General features: G+C 35.2%; 2 protein-coding genes and 1 long non-coding RNA gene across 3 annotated transcripts in view; all 3 read right to left on the bottom strand.

Moving 5' to 3' along the window:
* Window positions 1–22,577, bottom strand: part of LOC107592433 (collagen alpha-1(VII) chain-like) — a 57,999-nt gene that overhangs the window by 5,092 nt on the left and 30,330 nt on the right. The window contains exons 48-90 of the mRNA XM_016281981.1: window positions 22,252–22,308; window positions 22,106–22,150; window positions 22,002–22,037; window positions 21,099–21,125; window positions 19,070–19,138; window positions 18,924–18,986; window positions 18,743–18,760; window positions 18,626–18,661; window positions 18,492–18,530; window positions 18,379–18,414; window positions 17,493–17,627; window positions 17,217–17,318; window positions 16,830–17,009; window positions 16,423–16,515; window positions 16,044–16,088; window positions 15,400–15,468; window positions 14,880–14,939; window positions 14,653–14,697; window positions 14,489–14,536; window positions 13,184–13,237; window positions 13,050–13,106; window positions 10,483–10,560; window positions 10,324–10,377; window positions 10,155–10,193; window positions 9,853–9,873; window positions 9,140–9,175; window positions 7,466–7,501; window positions 7,323–7,379; window positions 7,101–7,172; window positions 5,915–5,968; window positions 5,778–5,830; window positions 5,516–5,692; window positions 5,060–5,069; window positions 3,995–4,030; window positions 3,360–3,395; window positions 3,217–3,273; window positions 2,995–3,066; window positions 1,809–1,862; window positions 1,672–1,724; window positions 1,524–1,586; window positions 1,376–1,438; window positions 1,040–1,157; window positions 612–951 (exon numbers count right to left, since the gene is read on the bottom strand). Of these exons, the coding sequence (XP_016137467.1) occupies window positions 1,544–1,586; window positions 1,672–1,724; window positions 1,809–1,862; window positions 2,995–3,066; window positions 3,217–3,273; window positions 3,360–3,395; window positions 3,995–4,030; window positions 5,060–5,069; window positions 5,516–5,692; window positions 5,778–5,830; window positions 5,915–5,968; window positions 7,101–7,172; window positions 7,323–7,379; window positions 7,466–7,501; window positions 9,140–9,175; window positions 9,853–9,873; window positions 10,155–10,193; window positions 10,324–10,377; window positions 10,483–10,560; window positions 13,050–13,106; window positions 13,184–13,237; window positions 14,489–14,536; window positions 14,653–14,697; window positions 14,880–14,939; window positions 15,400–15,468; window positions 16,044–16,088; window positions 16,423–16,515; window positions 16,830–17,009; window positions 17,217–17,318; window positions 17,493–17,627; window positions 18,379–18,414; window positions 18,492–18,530; window positions 18,626–18,661; window positions 18,743–18,760; window positions 18,924–18,986; window positions 19,070–19,138; window positions 21,099–21,125; window positions 22,002–22,037; window positions 22,106–22,150; window positions 22,252–22,308 (2,352 nt within the window). The 3' untranslated portion in view covers window positions 612–951; window positions 1,040–1,157; window positions 1,376–1,438; window positions 1,524–1,543. The remainder of the gene's footprint in view (window positions 1–611; window positions 952–1,039; window positions 1,158–1,375; window positions 1,439–1,523; window positions 1,587–1,671; window positions 1,725–1,808; window positions 1,863–2,994; window positions 3,067–3,216; window positions 3,274–3,359; window positions 3,396–3,994; window positions 4,031–5,059; window positions 5,070–5,515; window positions 5,693–5,777; window positions 5,831–5,914; window positions 5,969–7,100; window positions 7,173–7,322; window positions 7,380–7,465; window positions 7,502–9,139; window positions 9,176–9,852; window positions 9,874–10,154; window positions 10,194–10,323; window positions 10,378–10,482; window positions 10,561–13,049; window positions 13,107–13,183; window positions 13,238–14,488; window positions 14,537–14,652; window positions 14,698–14,879; window positions 14,940–15,399; window positions 15,469–16,043; window positions 16,089–16,422; window positions 16,516–16,829; window positions 17,010–17,216; window positions 17,319–17,492; window positions 17,628–18,378; window positions 18,415–18,491; window positions 18,531–18,625; window positions 18,662–18,742; window positions 18,761–18,923; window positions 18,987–19,069; window positions 19,139–21,098; window positions 21,126–22,001; window positions 22,038–22,105; window positions 22,151–22,251; window positions 22,309–22,577) is intronic.
* On the bottom strand, window positions 5,777–9,669 carry LOC107585155 (collagen alpha-1(V) chain-like). Its single transcript, XM_016272088.1, has 10 exons — window positions 9,468–9,669; window positions 9,140–9,175; window positions 8,697–8,749; window positions 7,466–7,501; window positions 7,101–7,172; window positions 6,559–6,631; window positions 6,380–6,415; window positions 6,197–6,267; window positions 5,915–5,968; window positions 5,777–5,830 (listed from the first exon to the last, which is right to left on the bottom strand). The coding sequence occupies exons 1-10, from the start codon at window positions 9,528–9,530 to the stop codon at window positions 5,803–5,805; spliced, it is 522 nt and encodes a 173-aa protein (XP_016127574.1). The 5' UTR covers window positions 9,531–9,669; the 3' UTR covers window positions 5,777–5,802.
* Window positions 11,259–12,622, bottom strand: LOC107585236 (uncharacterized). The gene is made up of 3 exons (XR_001609225.1): window positions 12,529–12,622; window positions 12,395–12,451; window positions 11,259–11,847 (listed from the first exon to the last, which is right to left on the bottom strand). It is a non-coding gene; the product is annotated as an uncharacterized lncRNA (long non-coding RNA).

The raw sequence follows: 22,577 nt of genomic DNA, 5'->3' as shown, positions 1-22,577 counted from the left end.
TGTAATAAACACTTTTTTTCTCACTTCCGTTATCTGTCATACATGTAAGCCATTCCGGCGGATGACGTAAGACGTCGGCGTTGCGTGATTAGTGACAAACGCGGAGAGAGAACAAAACAAAACGCCGGTCATGAATTCGAAGTACAAACTGAGGATTTGCACAAAAAAATGCCAGAGGATTTCGATATAAACCAAGAGGAGACTGGTTTTCCTTTGCTAAAGTAAGGAAACTTTGCTTCCTTTGCTCCTATAAACAAACTCGCGAGACTAGCATATCTCAGAGGTGCGTGCGCTGTGCATACGTGCTGCGTCATCCGCCGGAACAAATTTTTGTCTGTTACGGTTAGAATCAACAATTCACATTACAGTGACATTTATTTTATCTCAGATTGGCAGAAAAAAAAAGTGTCTGGAGTAGCTTAAAACAGAAACGGTGCGACTCACACTACTCACATTCACACACACACACACTTATTTATATTACACACAAAATAATATATTCACATAATTATTGTTAGGAAACCTGTTAAACTGCTAATACACGGAAAATGCTAAACTAGTAAGAGACCATCATCAATTTCAACAACCTTTATCCATCTCACTGAAAATACCTCATGTTTTAAGATCGTCTGCTGATTCTGTGCTGAAGTACAGTCCACCTTTATCTAAAGAGACTCTGTGAGTGCAGCTTGCTGAACACTCTCCATTCTTATCAACATCAAGAGATGCGTAATTGTGGCTAAAGGCGGCCTTAGCGCAGTGTTTGGTTTGATAGCTCAAATCTTCATCCAGCAGAAATAGCTCCTACCCCCGTCTCTCTCTATCTCTCTCTCATCCTGTCTTTCTTGGGGTTAATTAGGGCCTTGTCCTCCTCCACGGTTCCTCCACATGGGATTGAGTGAGATATGAAGATGGCCATAATTACACTGGCTTGACTATTTATCCATCTATCTGATGAATCACACAGACATAGGAATAATAAATTCAGCTCTATTATTGTGAAAATATTATTGTCTAAGTGTAGGCGGGTTGGTCATACCTTTGGTCCCATTTCACCTTTAGGTCCAACCGGACCAGGCCGACCCGGAGCCCCATTAGCTCCTGGTGCACCAGGAGATCCCTTAAAACCCTGTGAAACCTGGGAAACCAGTCGAGCCCTGCAGAAGAATGGATTAAATAAATGATTTTGATGATTTAAATGAATTAAAATGAATATATTTGACAGGGAAACGTATCCAAAATGAAATCCCCTCATGTACACATATTAAAATTTGACATTTGATGATGCAAGTATGGTTTTCTAATGTTTGTTGTGACATGATAACAGTGTTACTTTAGTATTATTTATTTATAGACTATTTATAATTATTTTTACCTTCCCTCCTTTTTGTCCAGGAGCTCCATCAAGACCGTTCAGATCACTATCACCTTTTTCTCCCTAAACATTAACAATAACAATTAATCCTATACTTAACCTTACAATGATGATGAGGTTATCAATATCTGTTTGTGTTTCGACTCACCTTTCGTCCTGGGATACCGTTTAGTCCTGGAATGCCAGGCCAGCCAGGGTCCCCAGAATCACCCTTGTGATTTACAGTCAAAAGAAATGTGCTTAGTGGTTTATTTAATCCAATTTCCAATTTAAGATGAAATTTAGCCAAAAAATACCTGTTCTCATCCAGTCCTGGACTCCCTATTCGACCAGGGAAACCTCTAAAGCCCTACAGAAAAATAAGTTTTGTGATTCAATGGTTACAGACAGGTGAGTAAACACAAAAAGTAAAGACAAGATTGACATTTCGTACCTTCTCACCTTTAATTCCTGTATCTCCAGGTAAACCAGGCTCTCCTGTCTCACCCTGAACACAGAAACCAATGAGTCTATGTCCATGAATGAAGTGTGTTACTTAAAAAAAAAAAAAAAACTCACAGGAAAGCCTACTTATTTAATCATTCATCTAAATAATGTAGTTAGTAAGAAAGGTTAAAGGAACAGTGTTCTCCCTCTCAGTTACCCCTGTTGCATGGACAAATTTCTTATGAATTAATATTTAATTCAGTTAATTCATATTCCCATCTGATCTCACTTTCGGCCCTGCAGGCCCATGTCTCCTTTATCACCTTTCTCACCATCCAGTCCATGTTCTCCATTACGACCCTGTGACAACTCTCTGCCGATCAGAGGTATTTAACAAAAGTTATACATGCAAAATGCCTAAAAAATCTAAACATCTCAAACATTCGTTATGGAAATATTACAACAAGGCTACCTTTTCCCCATTGGCGCCTGGCTCTCCTGGATCTCCCTAAGAAAATAATTGTACCTTCACACCCAAAATATACTGGATATAACATGCCATTCAAAACAATATAATCCATACAAAAAAAAAATGCAGCAATTTCAATTTCAAGCAATATAGTGCATATACATAGTAGTGCTAATTTTGACCATTTGTCCTACTGGACCGCGTGTGCCAAAAGGCCCCATGCCTCCTTTAATACCAGCCTCACCCTTCAGCCCCCTGAAATTACATGAAACAAGTACTAGAAATTCACTTTATACGGTCCAAATACATGACTCTCTACCGGTACCATACATACACTACCGTTAAGATCTTGAAATGTCTTATGAAATATTATTACAATTTAAATATTTTCTATTTTAATATTCTCTAAATATTTTTTTATTTATTGCAGTGATGGCAAAGATGGATTTTCAGCAGCCATTACTCCAGTTTCAAATTATCCTTCATAAATCATTCTTCAAATATGTTGATTTGGTGCTCAAGAAACAATTTCTTATTATCAATGTTGAACATTTTTGTGGATACTGAGATGCATTTTTCCAGGATTCTTTGATGAATTTATTAAATAGAAATATATATATTTTTTTTTTATGTAAATGTCTTTACTGTCTTTTCATTCATTTAATGCATTACTGAATACAAATATTCATTTATTTAAAAAAAAATCGAACAGTGTATAAAATACCTTTGCACCAGGTGGACCATCTTCAACCTTCTCTCCTTTATCTCCAACAAATCCTGGAAGCCCACGTTCACCCTGCCATGTACAGTTCAGACTGAAAGTCAACATACATTGCCCTGTATCTGTCATTGATTTATACTTAATTAAAAACTCTGTTTGCACTAGTATGGCCTTTGTGGGAAACATTATAGTGAAATGAGAATTTAAAATGCAGAAATATCTCACTGGCTCTCCTTTTAGACCCTTATATCCTCTGGGTCCTGGCATGGAGAGAGTACTACCCTACAAAACCAGCAGTTTTGGTAGTTGGTGAAAGAATCAAAATAACCACCATGCAGTTATTCAATCTAGGCTTATGCTGTCCTTACCTTGTCTCCTCTGTGACCAGGCACACCTTTGTCACCCTGTCAGTCAAAAAGTTTTGCCTTTATTAATTTTGTCTGGCATATATTCTAAACAATTGAGACTAAACTGATATGTCAGATGGGCTGTCAAATGTTTCTAGGGTTGTAAGTGGTATTGTTTAGACACTACAAATGTTCACTATATATGTGAATCTGTCATACAGTTATGCTGAAGAAAATAAAACCAATATCATTCACAATTGACGCAGATTGTGACGTTAGAGCGAGTGTGTATGCCTGTAAAAAGAAAGTGCTGTTCACAGCAATTTCAACCATACAAAGATTGGCTTTAGCAGAGAAAGGTTTGAAGAGAAGGCACTGGCAAGTCAATACAGAGAGAAGAGAGGCTCTGTGAGCACAGCAGTGCTGTCAAAGCTGCCTATAAGTCTTTGATCCCCAGAAAACGACCCTGGCAAAGTTGGCTTGGCTTTAATATTTAAAGCCCTTCTATCTTGTGAACTTCTTTCGAATTTCGAACTGAGATGGGTTAAAATAGACACTTAGGGCGTTATTTTAATGACAAATGTCGAGAGCGCATTATTGTAGCGCGAAAGCACATTAATATAATGCGCTCTCGACATTTGTCATTAAAATAACACCTTTTCTCCTTTCATACCTGTCATGCCTTTAGGACCCTTAATTAAAGAGAAAGGTCAAAGAGAAACGAGAAATTAACACATTACAGAATCATGACATCTTATTGAATCAAAACAGTCTGTTTACCCATTCATTTAGCTGATGCTTTTATTCAAAGTAACTTAAAAATGTGGAAAAAAGTCAAGCTGAGACAGATAAGAAAGAAATCATATAAAATGTGAGATTGATGACCATGGGAAAATGTGGGTCCCATGACCAAGCCAGTTGAGAACCACTGTACTAAAGACACGCAGAGAAAAAATTGTGATTAAAAGGCATGGACATTTTTGCAGCTGACCTTATTGCATATGCATCTGTAGAAGTTTCCCTTTCAGACACTTTCATTTATGGTACGAGAGTATTTAAATAAATCATGAAACGTGATTTCCTAGTACAGGACTTTTACTCAGCACTTTTATGTGATTGCAGTCTTGTGCAAATTTGTCCTGTTTAACAAATCTAGCCTTAGGTTTTAGAATTCATAATTTATTTACTTCAGCAACAAACTAATATGCTACTACAGAAAAAAAATCAGAAATAACAATTATCATAATATTACCCTGCGACCCCAGGAATTCCTCTGTCACCTGGTTCTCCTGGGATACTGTCTCCCTGGTGATAGAAGATAAAACTGTCAAAGTATGTGCTAAACTCTGCGGGACTTCGGCCCTCCAGGACCGAGTTTGGTGACCCCTGCTCTGGGGATTCAAAGCAAGTGGAAGGGCACTGCTGAAATTTCACCCCCCCAGTCTGACAGGCAGTAATAATTTCCTAACATTGTGAATGAGGAGGCGGGGATGTCGTATGTGTGGGTGAGCTGCAGTCCAATCAGAAAGCAGGAATGATTATCTAACAGATTTTGGTTTAGGAACACACAGAGCTTAGTCACTAATAAGAGCTGACGAGAGCATTGCTCAAATAACATTATTTATCAGGATGAGACTATCATGCTTATTAGCAAGAACAGATCGTTCCGACTTATAATGAAAAAGATTGCCTAACCTTAGGGCCTGGTTTTCCATTTTCACCTGGAGGTCCCTGTACAAGAAAGGAAAAATGCACATCCAATACACAATTTGTTTATTTGCAGATAGCCTATAAAGACCACACTGAAAATCTGGGATTCAAAATCTAATTTTAAACATTAAAATAACCATGGAATCGTTTTTTAAATTTTTGTGTACATTATGATAAAAGAAAGTTCTCCTATAGCTCAATTAAAATAGATTTTATATAATTATAATATAATCACAGTAATTACATTGGGGCCCAAAAGTATGAGACAATGTTGAATATTTGGAAAACTAAAGATTTTAAAGCACATACTTACCTTCAGGTGATCACAGTGGGAAATATGGGGCCCCTTGTCTTCTTCTCCATCTGTCTCTCCCATCCTCTCTCTCTACATCTTTTCTCTTTGTCTCTCCCATTCCATTTTTTGTCTCTGTCTCCCTCTCTAGCTCTCTCTCCCTTTCCAGTTCTACTTCTCTTTCTCGTTCCAGTTCAATCCTTTCTTTTTCCATCTCCTGTCTCTCTCTCTCTCCAGCTCAAAGATCTCCTCATCACCATCACCTGAACTGTATTCCTTGGTCTCAATCGCACCATCCTCTTCCTCCATGTCCCACTGTGCCTCAGTTGTCTTGTCGGTCCCCAGAATCACCCTTGTGATTTACAGTCAAAAGAAATGTGCTTAGTGGTTTATTTAATCCAATTTCCAATTTAAGATGAAATTTAGCCAAAAAATACCTGTTCTCATCCAGTCCTGGACTCCCTATTCGACCAGGGAAACCTCTAAAGCCCTACAGAAAAATAAGTTTTGTGATTCAATGGTTACAGACAGGTGAGTAAACACAAAAAGTAAAGACAAGATTGACATTTCGTACCTTCTCACCTTTAATTCCTGTATCTCCAGGTAAACCAGGCTCTCCTGTCTCACCCTGAACACAGAAACCAATGAGTCTATGTCCATGAATGAAGTGTGTTACTTAAAAAAAAAAAAAAAACTCACAGGAAAGCCTACTTATTTAATCATTCATCTAAATAATGTAGTTAGTAAGAAAGGTTAAAGGAACAGTGTTCTCCCTCTCAGTTACCCCTGTTGCATGGACAAATTTCTTATGAATTAATATTTAATTCAGTTAATTCATATTCCCATCTGATCTCACTTTCGGCCCTGCAGGCCCATGTCTCCTTTATCACCTTTCTCACCATCCAGTCCATGTTCTCCATTACGACCCTGTGACAACTCTCTGCCGATCAGAGGTATTTAACAAAAGTTATACATGCAAAATGCCTAAAAAATCTAAACATCTCAAACATTCGTTATGGAAATATTACAACAAGGCTACCTTTTCCCCATTGGCGCCTGGCTCTCCTGGATCTCCCTAAGAAAATAATTGTACCTTCACACCCAAAATATACTGGATATAACATGCCATTCAAAACAATATAATCCATACAAAAAAAAAATGCAGCAATTTCAATTTCAAGCAATATAGTGCATATACATAGTAGTGCTAATTTTGACCATTTGTCCTACTGGACCGCGTGTGCCAAAAGGCCCCATGCCTCCTTTAATACCAGCCTCACCCTTCAGCCCCCTGAAATTACATGAAACAAGTACTAGAAATTCACTTTATACGGTCCAAATACATGACTCTCTACCGGTACCATACATACACTACCGTTAAGATCTTGAAATGTCTTATGAAATATTATTACAATTTAAATATTTTCTATTTTAATATTCTCTAAATATTTTTTTATTTATTGCAGTGATGGCAAAGATGGATTTTCAGCAGCCATTACTCCAGTTTCAAATTATCCTTCATAAATCATTCTTCAAATATGTTGATTTGGTGCTCAAGAAACAATTTCTTATTATCAATGTTGAACATTTTTGTGGATACTGAGATGCATTTTTCCAGGATTCTTTGATGAATTTATTAAATAGAAATATATATATTTTTTTTTTATGTAAATGTCTTTACTGTCTTTTCATTCATTTAATGCATTACTGAATACAAATATTCATTTATTTAAAAAAAAATCGAACAGTGTATAAAATACCTTTGCACCAGGTGGACCATCTTCAACCTTCTCTCCTTTATCTCCAACAAATCCTGGAAGCCCACGTTCACCCTGCCATGTACAGTTCAGACTGAAAGTCAACATACATTGCCCTGTATCTGTCATTGATTTATACTTAATTAAAAACTCTGTTTGCACTAGTATGGCCTTTGTGGGAAACATTATAGTGAAATGAGAATTTAAAATGCAGAAATATCTCACTGGCTCTCCTTTTAGACCCTTATATCCTCTGGGTCCTGGCATGGAGAGAGGACTACCCTACAAAACCAGCAGGTTTGGTAGTTGGTGAAAGAATCAAAATAACCACCATGCAGTTATTCAATCTAGGCTTATGCTGTCCTTACCTTGTCTCCTCTGTGACCAGGCACACCTTTGTCACCCTGTCAGTCAAAAAGTTTTGCCTTTATTAATTTTGTCTGGCATATATTCTAAACAATTGAGACTAAACTGATATGTCAGATGGGCTGTCAAATGTTTCTAGGGTTGTAAGTGGTATTGTTTAGACACTACAAATGTTCACTATATATGTGAATCTGTCATACAGTTATGCTGAAGAAAATAAAACCAATATCATTCACAATTGACGCAGATTGTGACGTTAGAGCGAGTGTGTATGCCTGTAAAAAGAAAGTGCTGTTCACAGCAATTTCAACCATACAAAGATTGGCTTTAGCAGAGAAAGGTTTGAAGAGAAGGCACTGGCAAGTCAATACAGAGAGAAGAGAGGCTCTGTGAGCACAGCAGTGCTGTCAAAGCTGCCTATAAGTCTTTGATCCCCAGAAAACGACCCTGGCAAAGTTGGCTTGGCTTTAATATTTAAAGCCCTTCTATCTTGTGAACTTCTTTCGAATTTCGAACTGAGATGGGTTAAAATAGACACTTAGGGCGTTATTTTAATGACAAATGTCGAGAGCGCATTATTGTAGCGCGAAAGCACATTAATATAATGTGCTCTCGACATTTGTCATTAAAATAACACCTTTTCTCCTTTCATACCTGTCATGCCTTTAGGACCCTTAATTAAAGAGAAAGGTCAAAGAGAAACGAGAAATTAACACATTACAGAATCATGACATCTTATTGAATCAAAACAGTCTGTTTACCCATTCATTTAGCTGATGCTTTTATTCAAAGTAACTTAAAAATGTGGAAAAAAGTCAAGCTGAGACAGATAAGAAAGAAATCATATAAAATGTGAGATTGATGACCATGGGAAAATGTGGGTCCCATGACCAAGCCAGTTGAGAACCACTGTACTAAAGACACGCAGAGAAAAAATTGTGATTAAAAGGCATGGACATTTTTGCAGCTGACCTTATTGCATATGCATCTGTAGAAGTTTCCCTTTCAGACACTTTCATTTATGGTACGAGAGTATTTAAATAAATCATGAAACGTGATTTCCTAGTACAGGACTTTTACTCAGCACTTTTATGTGATTGCAGTCTTGTGCAAATTTGTCCTGTTTAACAAATCTAGCCTTAGGTTTTAGAATTCATAATTTATTTACTTCAGCAACAAACTAATATGCTACTACAGAAAAAAAATCAGAAATAACAATTATCATAATATTACCCTGCGACCCCAGGAATTCCTCTGTCACCTGGTTCTCCTGGGATACTGTCTCCCTGGTGATAGAAGATAAAACTGTCAAAGTATGTGCTAAACTCTGCGGGACTTCGGCCCTCCAGGACCGAGTTTGGTGACCCCTGCTCTGGGGATTCAAAGCAAGTGGAAGGGCACTGCTGAAATTTCACCCCCCCAGTCTGACAGGCAGTAATAATTTCCTAACATTGTGAATGAGGAGGCGGGGATGTCGTATGTGTGGGTGAGCTGCAGTCCAATCAGAAAGCAGGAATGATTATCTAACAGACTTTGGTTTAGGAACACACAGAGCTTAGTCACTAATAAGAGCTGACGAGAGCATTGCTCAAATAACATTATTTATCAGGACGAGACTATCATGCTTATTAGCAAGAACAGATCGTTCCGATTTATAATGAAAAAGATTGCCTAACCTTAGGGCCTGGTTTTCCATTTTCACCTGGAGGTCCCTGTACAAGAAAGGAAAAATGCACATCCAATACACAATTTGTTTATTTGCAGATAGCCTATAAAGACCACACTGAAAATCTGGGATTCAAAATCTAATTTTAAACATTAAAATAACCATGGAATCGTTTTTTAAATTTTTGTGTACATTATGATAAAAGAAAGTTCTCCTATAGCTCAATTAAAATAGATTTTATATAATTATAATATAATCACAGTAATTACATTGGGGCCCAAAAGTATGAGACAATGTTGAATATTTGGAAAACTAAAGATTTTAAAGCACATACTTACCTTCAGGTGATCACAGTGGGAAATATGGGGCCCCTTGTCTTCTTCTCCATCTGTCTCTCCCATCCTCTCTCTCTACATCTTTTCTCTTTGTCTCTCCCATTCCATTTTTTGTCTCTGTCTCCCTCTCTAGCTCTCTCTCCCTTTCCAGTTCTACTTCTCTTTCTCGTTCCAGCTCAATCCTTTCTTTTTCTCAGCTCAAAGATCTCCTCATCACCATCACCTGAACTGTATTCCTTGGTCTCAATCGCACCATCCTCTTCCTCCATGTCCCACTGTGCCTCAGTTGTCTTGTCCTCTTCAATCACACTTTCCTTGTTCTCAGGGTAGACTTTGTCTTCTCTCTCCCCCCGTTCTTCCCTCTCTCTTTCCCTGTACATCTCTGTCACAGGCTCAAGGTCTTTGTTTTCTACAAGAATAACAGAAAAATCAAGTGTGAGAACTTTTTATTGTGAGTTTTTATCAGCTCTTTGGACTCTCATTCTGACGGCACCCATTCACTGCAGAGGATCCATTGTTGAGCAAGTGATGTAATGCTACATTTCTCCAAATCTGTTCTGATGAAGAAACAAACTCATCTACATCTCGGATGGCCTGAGGGTGAGATTTAATTTTTGGATGAATATTCTTTTAAGTGCTATGAATTCCTCTTTTTTTTTTTTTTTTTTTACGTAGATTAAACTCACTCACATTTAGCTTCTTGTTGCCTCGTGCACCTGAGGTGGACCGCTAAAAGATGATGAGATAAAATTTTACTTTGTTCCCTCCATTACATCATGCAATCACATCTGCAGCTCTCTAAGATGAGCTTATTGAATCATAAGCACTAAATATGTCACTGTAATTCAGTTTTCATTACCTTAGATCCTTGTTTGTAAAGGTTTTGTCCTCCTGGTGTTCCAGGCATGTAGGCCTACACAAGACACACATGATTTGTGCTTCATTAAGATGCTTATTCTATGCGCAAATGAAATTCTCGTCAAACATTAAGTGAACTGTTATGAATCAGATGTTTTACCATGTGCTCAGATGAAGGGGCACTCCTCTTCACTTTACATCTTGCCCCTTCCAGGCCGCTATTGTGGGACAAGTTTACCTGTTTATACCCAAACAGTCTTATAAACAGGAGTTTCAGGTACATTTTTACATCACTACTTTACTGTATTTAATTATTAAATCAATAATTTTAAATGCTACAAGTGAATTTAGGCATCAAAACCTTATAATGTACAATATGAAAAAAAATCAAATTTTCATTCTGAGATTTGCTATAAGAATGCATTAAACAGTGTTATTAAATTACTAGTGTTTTATTTATTGTACGATTAACTGGTAACACTTTACAATAAGGTCAGTCATAAATCATTTGATAGCAATATATTTTTACAGCATTTATTAACCTTTGTTAATGTTCATAGATAAAAATCTTCATGTTAATTCATTAACTAATTTGATTAGTTACATCAACTAACATTAACTATGATTAATAAATGCTATAGAAGTATTGTTTATTGTTAGTTCATGTTAAGTGATGTTAACAAATGAACACTTATTGTAAAGTGTTACCAATTAACTTAATAATGGTAATCTAAAATTAAAAATAGGGAAAAGTGAGCATAAGCAATTAGACACACAAAATTAACTGATACTGATCAATTAAAATATCTCATATCGGCCAATAATTGATATGGTACCAATTTATTTGATCAATATAATTAAAAAATGTTATGAAGCATGACTGAAAGAATTAAACACACAAAACACACAATAAAGACTCTGGTTAAGACTGGTTTAGGAAGAACACATTTACTGACAGACATGCACAAACAGATTAAATATGAAAGAAAAGCAATATGCCATTGAATTTCACCAGTGAAAACGGGTAGCACAATATGTTACCGCAAATGAAAAACGAAATATGCAGACAACCAAAATACAATCTTTTTTCAGTCTTATCAATAAATAAGGAACTGATGAACAAATCGATGTTGAATGAGCTGTCAGGGCAAATTATTTGATTTTCTATTAAAACAACTTCATTCGATAGTGTTTTGTGTTGTCACTTTTACATGGATTATAGATGATTTAGCTTGCATTTGTTCAGTAAGTGTAAAGACAGCACACTACAAGATCTGTTCTTTATGTTTTTACTGGGCTGGTCTCTCTTCAGAGAGCGCCGGCGGTTCTTCTCAATCTATCAAAGGCACTGCAGCATACTGAACGCTAGTCGTGGTGGAGGCAACATGGATGAATAACATCATCATTGTGCGACGGGAAAGGAGGCTCTCCCAAAGTAATGCCGGCCAGTCAGATCCTCCCCCTCTTTTACCCTTCACAGTTTCTACACACTTGAATGTCTCTCTTACAGAGTTTAGAGGAGCTCCTGTGTTAAGCAAATAAATATATTAAAGAAAACCTGTAGTTGATCAGTAAAGAGTGACTATGAAGCACATTTAATGTGTCATTCTGCATTGCAAGTGCACAAACCAGAGGAATCATGACTGAAAATCAAATGCAGTGCATGCTGGGATGCCAGTGTGTTACTTCATGATATTATATTAGCTATTCTTTGTATATTCTTGAAACTCACAATTTATACACTAAAGCTGACAGTTTAAAATGCATTTGAACTTACGCAAAATATTGTTTGCACTGGTGAAATTCATTGATAAAGTGAAGGCTATTTTGTCATGCAATAAAAACATAAATTAAAAGACATTTTACAATATTTATGCCAATTAAATGACTCAAAGAAATGAATTAATCAGTTGCAATAAGCTAAAACATCCAACAAACATGCTTAAAGAATGATTTCCAAAGCTCTAGTTAGTTCATGCTTCAAACTAAAGCCACATGCAAGTCTTGGAGCATATCAGTGCATGAGCTGTGGAATATAAGAGAGCAAAAAGGCAAGAGACAGAAGCTCTTACCTCTTCTCCAGTTTGTGTTGTATTTAGCACTGATAATAACGTGGTTTCAGGCGGCTTCTGTAAAACATATAAAATGATTTAATGTGTATCACATGCAGTAAGCTGCTGAAATTAACATTGGGTCGAACAAGAACCTGCTCTGTGAATTTTGATGAAAGCAGGGGACTCGCTGTTGTTGTGTAAACCATCTAAAAGCACATTGAGAGGACATGTTAAAGTAATTAAACAATAAATTATGAATGATCCAAAAAAAAAAAAAAAACACAAACTATGTAAAATATACCAAAACTACTGTTAAAAAAAATGTAGGTCAGTAAAATATATTTTTTAAAGAAATTAATAATTTTATTCAGCAAGGATGCATTAAATTGACCATAGGTGACAGTAAAAAGACTTTGATTATGTACCAAGGTTTCAACATTGATAATAACGAGAAATGTTTCTTGAGCACCAAATCAGCATATTAGAATTATTTCTGAAGAATCATGTGACACTGAAGACTGGAGTAATGGCTGTATATTTACTACAAAATCTGTAGACTATGAAGCATGTTTAATCATGCTTCAAACTAAAGCCACATGCAAGTCTTGGAGCATATCAGTGCATGAGCTGTGGAATATAAGAGAGCAAAAAGGCAAGAGACAGAAGCTCTTACCTCTTCTCCAGTTTGTGTTGTATTTAGCACTGATAATAACGTGGTTTCAGGCGGCTTCTGTAAAACATATAAAATGATTTAATGTGTATCACATGCAGTAAGCTGCTGAAATTAACATTGGGTCGAACAAGAACCTGCTCTGTGAATTTTGATGAAAGCAGGGGACTCGCTGTTGTTGTGTAAACCATCTAAAAGCACATTGAGAGGACATGTTAAAGTAATTAAACAATAAATTATGAATGATCCAAAAAAAAAAAAAAAACACAAACTATGTAAAATATACCAAAACTACTGTTAAAAAAAATGTAGGTCAGTAAAATATATTTTTTAAAGAAATTAATAATTTTATTCAGCAAGGACGCATTAAATTGACCATAGGTGACAGTAAAAAGACTTTGATTATGTACCAAGGTTTCAACATTGATAATAACGAGAAAAGTTTCTTGAGCACCAAATCAGCATATTAGAATTATTTCTGAAGAATCATGTGACACTGAAGACTGGAGTAATGGCTGTATATTTACTACAAAATCTGTAGACTATGAAGCATGTTTAATGTTTCATTCTGCACTGCAAGTGAAAAATCATGACTGAAAAATCAAGAACAGTGCATGCTGGGATGCCACCGTGTTACTTCACGAGGATGTTTCATTATTTATTCTTTTAATGTTCTTGAAACTTACACTTAGTTAATACACTGAAGTTGACTGTTTAAAATGCATTTGAACTTGCACAAGATATTGTTTGCGCTGGTGAAATTCATTGATAAAGGTAATTATTTTGTCATGCAATAAAATATTAGAATGATTTCTAAAGGATCATGTGACACTGAAGACTGGAGTAATGGCTTCTGAAAATTCAGCTTTGTCGTCACAGAAATAAACTACGTTTTGAAATATATTCAAATATAAATCAGTTATTTTAAACTGCAATAATATTTCACAATATCACTGCTTTTACTGTATTTTTATTAAATAAATTAAATAAAAAGGAACATATAATGAACATAATGGATATAAACAAACCATTTAATTGTACCACAGTTAAAAATTGCATTTAAAGAAAGTATTGTTGCATTGTTTGATTTTTGGATCATCTTACATTTGCACCAGGTTCACCTTTTTCACCCTATGCATTAAAATAAGAAATGATGTTAGCCAAATTTATTTAAGCTGAAAGGAATAGTTCACCCAAAAATGAAAATTTCCTTAAAATTGACTCCCCTTCAGGTCATCAATGAGTTTGTTTCTTTATCTGAACAGATTAGGAGAAATGTAGCATTACATCACTTGCTCACCAATGGATCCTCTGCAGTGAATGGATATTTATTTATAATTAAATAAAAATGCAGCTTTGGTGCGCATAACCACTTTTTTTTTCAAAAACACCAAAAAAATCGAAACAACCCCAAACTGTTGAACGGTAGTGTATATTCTTACCAGTGTAATCTCCTCTAAAGACTGCGTAATCGGAGGAGTTGTTTCACCCTGTGTAAATTGCAAATTTTTTTAAATAGCACAATTTTTCAATAGCATCCTATTCAACCATAACCATTTAAAATTATAAGTAATATTAAAAAGAAAGGTTTAACAGACATTCTTACCTCATTTTCTTGTGTGTATATAGCTGTTGTTGCGGAGTATTTTAGCTGAGGACAAAAACAGCGTTCCAAAAAAAAAAAAAAACCTTCAGCTCAGTGCCATAGCATATTGTACTGATGAAACATTATTCCACTGTAACCTCTATTCATCTACACTGTGACTGTGTCTGCTTCCAGTTGTGTATGTATGTGTGTTTATTGTGATTTGATTTGGTTTTAATAATACTCACCTCCTCCCCTTCGCCCTTCTCCTCTCGAGAGGGAAAAGGCTCTTCCGTGGGCACCTCGTCCTGACATGATACAAACAAAACATTCAAAAATCAATGTGAAAAGTTCATGAAAAAATGTCTTCAGTGTGTAAAACATTCCCTTGGTTAAAGATACAAACGGAAAGCAAGTGATGAGAGATTATGAGAATAACTACTCAACATTAATTAGTAGTGATTACGGTTTCTTCTTTTGGCTGTGGAGTGGGAGTAATATATTAAGGCTCTGTTAAGTGTGACGTGAACGGTGTGACTGGACTCTCCAGTGTGGGTGTGAGTGAGGGAGATATGAGGTAAACTCAGGTGATTAGCGTGGGTTGACATGTCAGGTCCCATTCAATTTATTATGAATGTGTCAACACATTATAGACAAAATCTGATGTACTATGCAATATCTTTTGAGATTATGAATCACATCAGTGTATTTGCCATCATCGAGGTGTCTTACATTAGATTTCACAATAGGATCATGTGACGGATTTACCTCATATTCATATTCCTCGTCGTCAGATGATGCTTCCTCAACCTCGTCTTCCATGTTGTCTTGATCTTCCTGTAATTTACAGTAATAAGAGAAATGATTTCTGCCTTCTAATGATCAAGGATTAGACAGAACATGAGATGTAACAGTGTCAGTGAGAAGAGATTAGAAACACATTTACTATTAGACACGATTAACACAACAGACTAAAATAACAATATTGGTAATCATGCTTCATGGAGGATTTAAGTAGTTATAATTCAACCAAAATTTAAATTCCATTAAAGTCATACAGGTTGAAGGGGAGCAAATGGTGACAGAATATTCATTCATTCTTTGTTCTTTTAGTGGGAGTATAATGACTGTGATTAGAGAAATCTGTAGCATATTTGTTAGATTAATTATACATTATGATTATGTGCATTTAATATTTGATTTAAGTGTATGTTTATAAATCACTTAGGGTTTGTGCTTTTTTAAATGAAATATTTAGGCATATTTAGACAAGTCTATAATATATCTAGTATATCAGAATATTTAAGTAATCACAAAAATGTAATGGTCATAAGGTTCAAATCTAGAATGAAGTTTGCTTGGATGTGAATGATGTGTGAATGTCAGGTTAGGTGCGATGATAAAACATTTACCAAACGTTTCCTTTGTCGTTTTTGACGTCCTTTATTTCCTTTGCCCTGGTTGAGAGTTTAGTGGTTGAGAATCATCATAATTTATGAGAAGGCTTTAAATAACAATCATCAGAAATATTTAGAGACATTCAGGAGGTTAGTGGCCATGACATTTAATATTTAATTGTAATGTTTAGTTCTAATTATGTCTGGTTAGGTTTTTACTATTACTAAACAGATTAAAATTTTCACCAGAATAAAGATATTTGTCTATTTAATATCCAAAACCTGTTTATGGCTAATTTGACTCTTTATTATCTGATATTCTGTTAATTTACTGTAAGCACAACACAGAACTAAGCCTGAAACTCATCTATATAACCTAGCACGATCAGTTTACCTTTCCCCTCTCTCTGCTTTTCTTCTTCTCTCCAGAGGTTTTCTTCCCCGTGTCCTCATGGCTGTGGTAAACTGTCTCCATACTTACCTCTACCTTCCCAGAACCCAAATGACAAAAACAATTAATGAATAAATAAATAATAAAAATGTTACTTTTTGAAAATTATTTTAAAAGTAGCCAATAAATGGTAAGGAGTTAAAATAAACCTGGAAAAAAAAAACATTTCAAATCAAAATCAAATTATTTTAAAGTTTTAAATACAGTAAATTGAATTGATGAGTTTGATTTAAAATATATTAAGCTTATGTGATGAGGTGCAGGTTTACATTTTTCTTTATAAACTACACTAAATACATACTTCAATGAGCTTAAATACAATACAAAAAAAATATCACTGGCAAGCATACCCTCTCAGAGGAAGTGTTGGTTTGGAGAAATTTAAAAGGTGTTACATCACCGAAGTTGGTCTCCACAAGTTTTTCTTCGACATCTACCAGCTTGTCTTTGGTTTTACTCAAGTCAGCCTTTTTGTGAATAGTAGAGATGTTCGAAAGGGTACGACCCACTTCTTTTTCTACTACAGGCTTCTTACAAAGATAAGACAAGACACTGAAGCCACATTAAAAACAACGACAACTGTATTGCTTGGATTAAATATTGATAACACTATATCAGAACAAATCAGTCAAGTATATCTGAAAAAAAAACTGAATAAAGTGTGTTGATGTTCGGTTAGAAATGGATTATGAAAAATGATGTTGTAATTACTGATACAGGAGCGAATGTTTGCTTACAGGACTTGATTCAAGCATCTGCCCCTCTTCAAGATCAGACTCTTCCTCAGTCAAACCCGTATCAGGTAATGACTCTTGTGGGTGACTGTACTTTACTGAGCTCTGTGGATTAGGTCTTATGATTCAGATTGGCTTAACACAGTAAGAACATTATTGCTGATAGTGGGTATGGATCGCAAACCAAAAATCTAGTTGACTAGTAATCAGAGTTTTTTTTATGATTATTATAGTAATTTGTTTACCTGAGATGTTTCATAAGTTCAGGAGGCTACTCACGGTGTATTCAGTGATGATGTTTGAGTCTGGCTCCTGTCTGTCTCCTTTCACGTCTCTGATGGTGCTGATCTCATGAAGAAGCTCCTCCATTCCATCGTGCAGCAGCCTGTCAATCAAGGCCTTCAGCAGCGAGAGCTGTGAAAGTGTATTTTTTTTTATTGTAAATGTGGTAATGTTTTACTTTAGTGTAACATCAATGCAATTCAAAATTGTAAGAATTCATGCAAATGTATAATTCATATAAGATAACAATAAAATGCATATAATGTAGCAACACTACACTACATCCTTATGGTACATTTAAAATCATTTCATGATTTTCATTTGTTAGTGAGTAAACTTCATATGTTATGGATGTAATGGATGCCTCCATTGAGAATTTTGCAGTTATCATGTCCCAAGTGTTCCAAATTTATATTTTTATTATATTTTATTTATAAAGCATGTTTTTAGCATAAATATTAACTATTATATCAAAAGTTTTTTAGTTATTAATAGTAAATCGTGCATGCAATTAATATTAAATATTCAAGTGAAATATCTGAGCAAAAGTGAAGTAAAAGTTCATCTGGCAGCCAGTTTTATTATATTCTGTTATTAGTTCACAAAACACCTACTGCACGAATACATAATGTTTTATAACATTTAGTATTCTGATATCAGTAAAAATTATATAGCCATTTAATTTGCCTACAAATATTCAAATAAATAAATCTTTTCATTCAAGTCATTCCATTGCATAGTGTTGCCTCTAGGATACAAAATGACCCTCCTCCCATAATTATTATTTTAATAAATGTCAATTTTATGTAAGAAAATCAAACATTATGCCATCAGAACTTCTGCAGGATTAAAAAAAAACTGTTTAAAAATACAGAACACTTACTTTAATACCATAAGAATCAAACAAGCCTTCAATGTCCTAAAATAGAACATAATGTTTACACCACATAAGATCAGTTTTGTAATGAAGTAAATTATGTATAGGCATTGAGTAACCTTCATTTCAACAGCTCTCCCCGGTGGGCCAGCATCACCCTGTTAAATAATACAGCGCCAGCTATCATTGCTTCTGCAGCATAGATTTATGGAGATAACTTGTGCAATCAATGAGATGTAGAAAGCTTTGATACCTTCTCTCCTTTCAAACCCATGTCTCCTTTCTCTCCCTGCCAACCAAAGGAGAAAAATTACATATCGCCTGAGAAACTTTTCATTTCTTCAAGGTTTTTTGCCAAACTATATTTTACCTTCATCCCAGGAGGACCCTGCAAACACAGAAAAATACACACACATGTAAGACCTGAAAGTCAGTGCAATATGAACGGATAATGGTCTACCTCATGAAAAACATGAAAGCACAGTTTTTTTTATGTTGATTGTTTTGGTAAAAAAAGCGAATATTCACAATGCCATTAATGTGAAACTCACCACCACACCAGGGGGTCCCATTGGTATGGGAAATGCCTTTTTAATGTCCTCAATTGACATACCCTGAGAACAAACACAAATATAATTTACCAACAGTCATGGTAACAAATAAAGTTTGCCTAAGCTCAGACAAACAAACAAATTACCTCTTGGAGAACAACAGGAGGACCTGGCAAGCCTGGTGATCCTAGCTCTCCTTTTTTACCTTCATTTCCCTAAGCAGTTAAAATGGCAAAAATAAGGAACATATAATGAACATAATGGATATAAACAAACCATTTAATTGTACCACAGTTAAAATTGCATTTAAACAAAGAATTGTTGCATTACATGTTTGATTTTTGGATCATCTTACATTTGCACCAGGTTCACCTTTTTCACCCTATGCATTAAAATAAGAAATTATGTTAGCCAGATGTATTTCAGTTGAAAGGAATAGTTCACCCAAAAATGACAATTTCCTTAAAATTGACACCTTCAGGTCATCAATGAGTTTGTTTCTTTATCTGAACAGATTAGGAGAAATTTAGCATTACATCACTTGCTCACCAATGGATCCTCTGCAGTGAATGGATGTTGAGAGTATAAACAGCCGATAAAAACATCACAATAATCCACACGACTTCAATTAATGTCTTGTGAAGTGAAAAGCGGCAAGTTTGTAATAAATGAATTAATCACAAAGATGTTTTTTAACTTCAAACCATTACTTCCTGCTAAAATACAAGTCTTCTATGCATACTATTGCTTTCTACAGTGAAAAAGTTGTCTTGTCTGAATCAGGAGAGAAATATGCACAGATCAAGCACCGTTTACAAGCAAAAACTGTCCAAAACAGTTCTTCACAAATACGAATATGGAGTTTGAATTGAGAGGACAAAAGGGGAGGACAATTTCACTGGAGGAAGCGTTATTATAGATTATGGTATGGTATATAAACATCTTAATAATGGATTTGTTTCTTACAAACACACAGCTTTTCAATTCACAAGACATTAATTGATGGACTGGAGTCATGTGGATTATGTTTAGATTATTGTGATGCTTTTATCAGCTGTTTGAACTGTATAGGATCCATTGGTGAGCAACTGATGTCATGCTAAATTTCTAAAAAAATCTGTTCAATGATAAAGCAACCTCATCAACATCTTGGATGGCCTGAGGGTGAGTACATTTTTTTAAATAAAATGTTCATTTCTGGCACAACTAATCCTTTAAATATAATGGAATTGTAGTTCATATCACTCTGTTGTCCAACCTTTGTCCCTTCATCACCATTTTGTCCTTGTTCTCCCTGGAAAAAACAGTGGTTTGATTTTATAAATAAGTTCAAAGCCATTTAGAACTACATATTACACTTACATCTTTTCCAGCTACTCCACGTGTCCCATCAACACCAGGTTTGCCCTACAAGAGAAGAGAACAGAAGATAAGAGGAAAGAGGAAATTAATGGCTTTGTTATAGAGATTTTATGGTTTATATCTGCTGTAAATGTCACTATACTCACAGGTGTCCCAGGTAAACCAGGCATACCAGTTATCCCAGCACGTCCAGGATCTCCTTTCTGTTAAATTAAACAGACATGCACACACACACAAAACCCTGAAAAGCACAGCATTAACTCCAGTCACTTTAATTATGATAAACTAAAGATAACCTTAAAGTGCATATAATTGTTGGATTTATTATTATTATTACTTTACATATTTTAGCTAACTTCTTTATTTCAGCTGAGATTAAGCAAAATGACAAAAAGTGTTCTACAGACTCATTAAATCAGAGTTTTTTTTATGATTATTATAGTAATTTGTTTACCTGAGATGTTTCATAAGTTCAGGAGGCTACTCACGGTGTATTCAGTGATGATGTTTGAGTCTGGCTCCTGTCTGTCTCCTTTCACGTCTCTGATGGTGCTGATCTCATGAAGAAGCTCCTCCATTCCATCGTGCAGCAGCCTGTCAATCAAGGCCTTCAGCAGCGAGAGCTGTGAAAGTGTATTTTTTTTTATTGTAAATGTGGTAATGTTTTACTTTAGTGTAACATCAATGCAATTCAAAATTGTAAGAATTCATGCAAATGTATAATTCATATAAGATAACAATAAAATGCATATAATGTAGCAACACTACACTACATCCTTATGGTACATTTAAAATCATTTCAGATCATCTTACATTTGCACCAGGTTCACCTTTTTCACCCTATGCATTAAAATAAGAAATTATGTTAGCCAGATGTATTTCAGTTGAAAGGAATAGTTCACCCAAAAATGACAATTTCCTTAAAATTGACACCTTCAGGTCATCAATGAGTTTGTTTCTTTATCTGAACAGATTAGGAGAAATTTAGCATTACATCACTTGCTCACCAATGGATCCTCTGCAGTGAATGGATGTTGAGAGTATAAACAGCCGATAAAAACATCACAATAATCCACACGACTTCAATTAATGTCTTGTGAAGTGAAAAGCGGCAAGTTTGTAATAAATGAATTAATCACAAAGATGTTTTTTAACGTCAAACCATTACTTCCTGCTAAAATACAAGTCTTCTATGCATACTATTGCTTTCTACAGTGAAAAAGTTGTCTTGTCTGAATCAGGAGAGAAATATGCACAGATCAAGCACCGTTTACAAGCAAAAACTGTCCAAAACAGTTCTTCACAAATACGAATATGGAGTTTGAAGTGAGAGGACAAAAGGGGAGGACAATTTCACTGGAGGAAGCGTTATTATAGATTATGGTATGGTATATAAACATCTTAATAATGGATTTGTTTCTTACAAACACACAGCTTTTCAATTCACAAGACATTAATTGATGGACTGGAGTAATGTGGATTATGTTTAGATTATTGTGATGCTTTTATCAGCTGTTTGAACTGTATAGGATCCATTGGTGAGCAACTGATGTCATGCTAAATTTCTAAAAAAATCTGTTCAATGATAAAGCAACCTCATCAACATCTTGGATGGCCTGAGGGTGAGTACATTTTTTTAAATAAAATGTTCATTTCTGGCACAACTAATCCTTTAAATATAATGGAATTGTAGTTCATATCACTCTGTTGTCCAACCTTTGTCCCTTCATCACCATTTTGTCCTTGTTCTCCCTGGAAAAAACAGTGGTTTGATTTTATAAATAAGTTCAAAGCCATTTAGAACTACATATTACACTTACATCTTTTCCAGCTACTCCACGTTTCCCATCAACACCAGGTTTGCCCTACAAGAGAAGAGAACAGAAGATAAGAGGAAAGAGGAAATTAATGGCTTTGTTATAGAGATTTTATGGTTTATATCTGCTGTAAATGTCACTATACTCACAGGTGTCCCAGGTAAACCAGGCATACCAGTTATCCCAGCACGTCCAGGATCTCCTTTCTGTTAAATTAAACAGACATGCACACACACACAAAACCCTGAAAAGCACAGCATTAACTCCAGTCACTTTAATTATGATAAACTAAAGATAACCTTAAAGTGCATATAATTGTTGGATTTATTATTATTATTACTTTACATATTTTAGCTAACTTCTTTATTTCAGCTGAGATTAAGCAAAATGACAAAAAGTGTTCTACAGACTCATTAGCAAACATCGTGTAGACATTTGATGCACTTTAAGACTGTACACTGGTCACACACCCTGC

This window comes from Sinocyclocheilus grahami, unplaced genomic scaffold, assembly GCF_001515645.1.
Source record: "Sinocyclocheilus grahami isolate Dianchi unplaced genomic scaffold, SAMN03320097.WGS_v1.1 scaffold1.1, whole genome shotgun sequence".
Taxonomy (NCBI): domain Eukaryota; kingdom Metazoa; phylum Chordata; class Actinopteri; order Cypriniformes; family Cyprinidae; genus Sinocyclocheilus; species Sinocyclocheilus grahami.
Note: the sequence above shows the minus strand (reverse complement) of the source record. Positions and strands in the feature narration are given on the sequence as shown.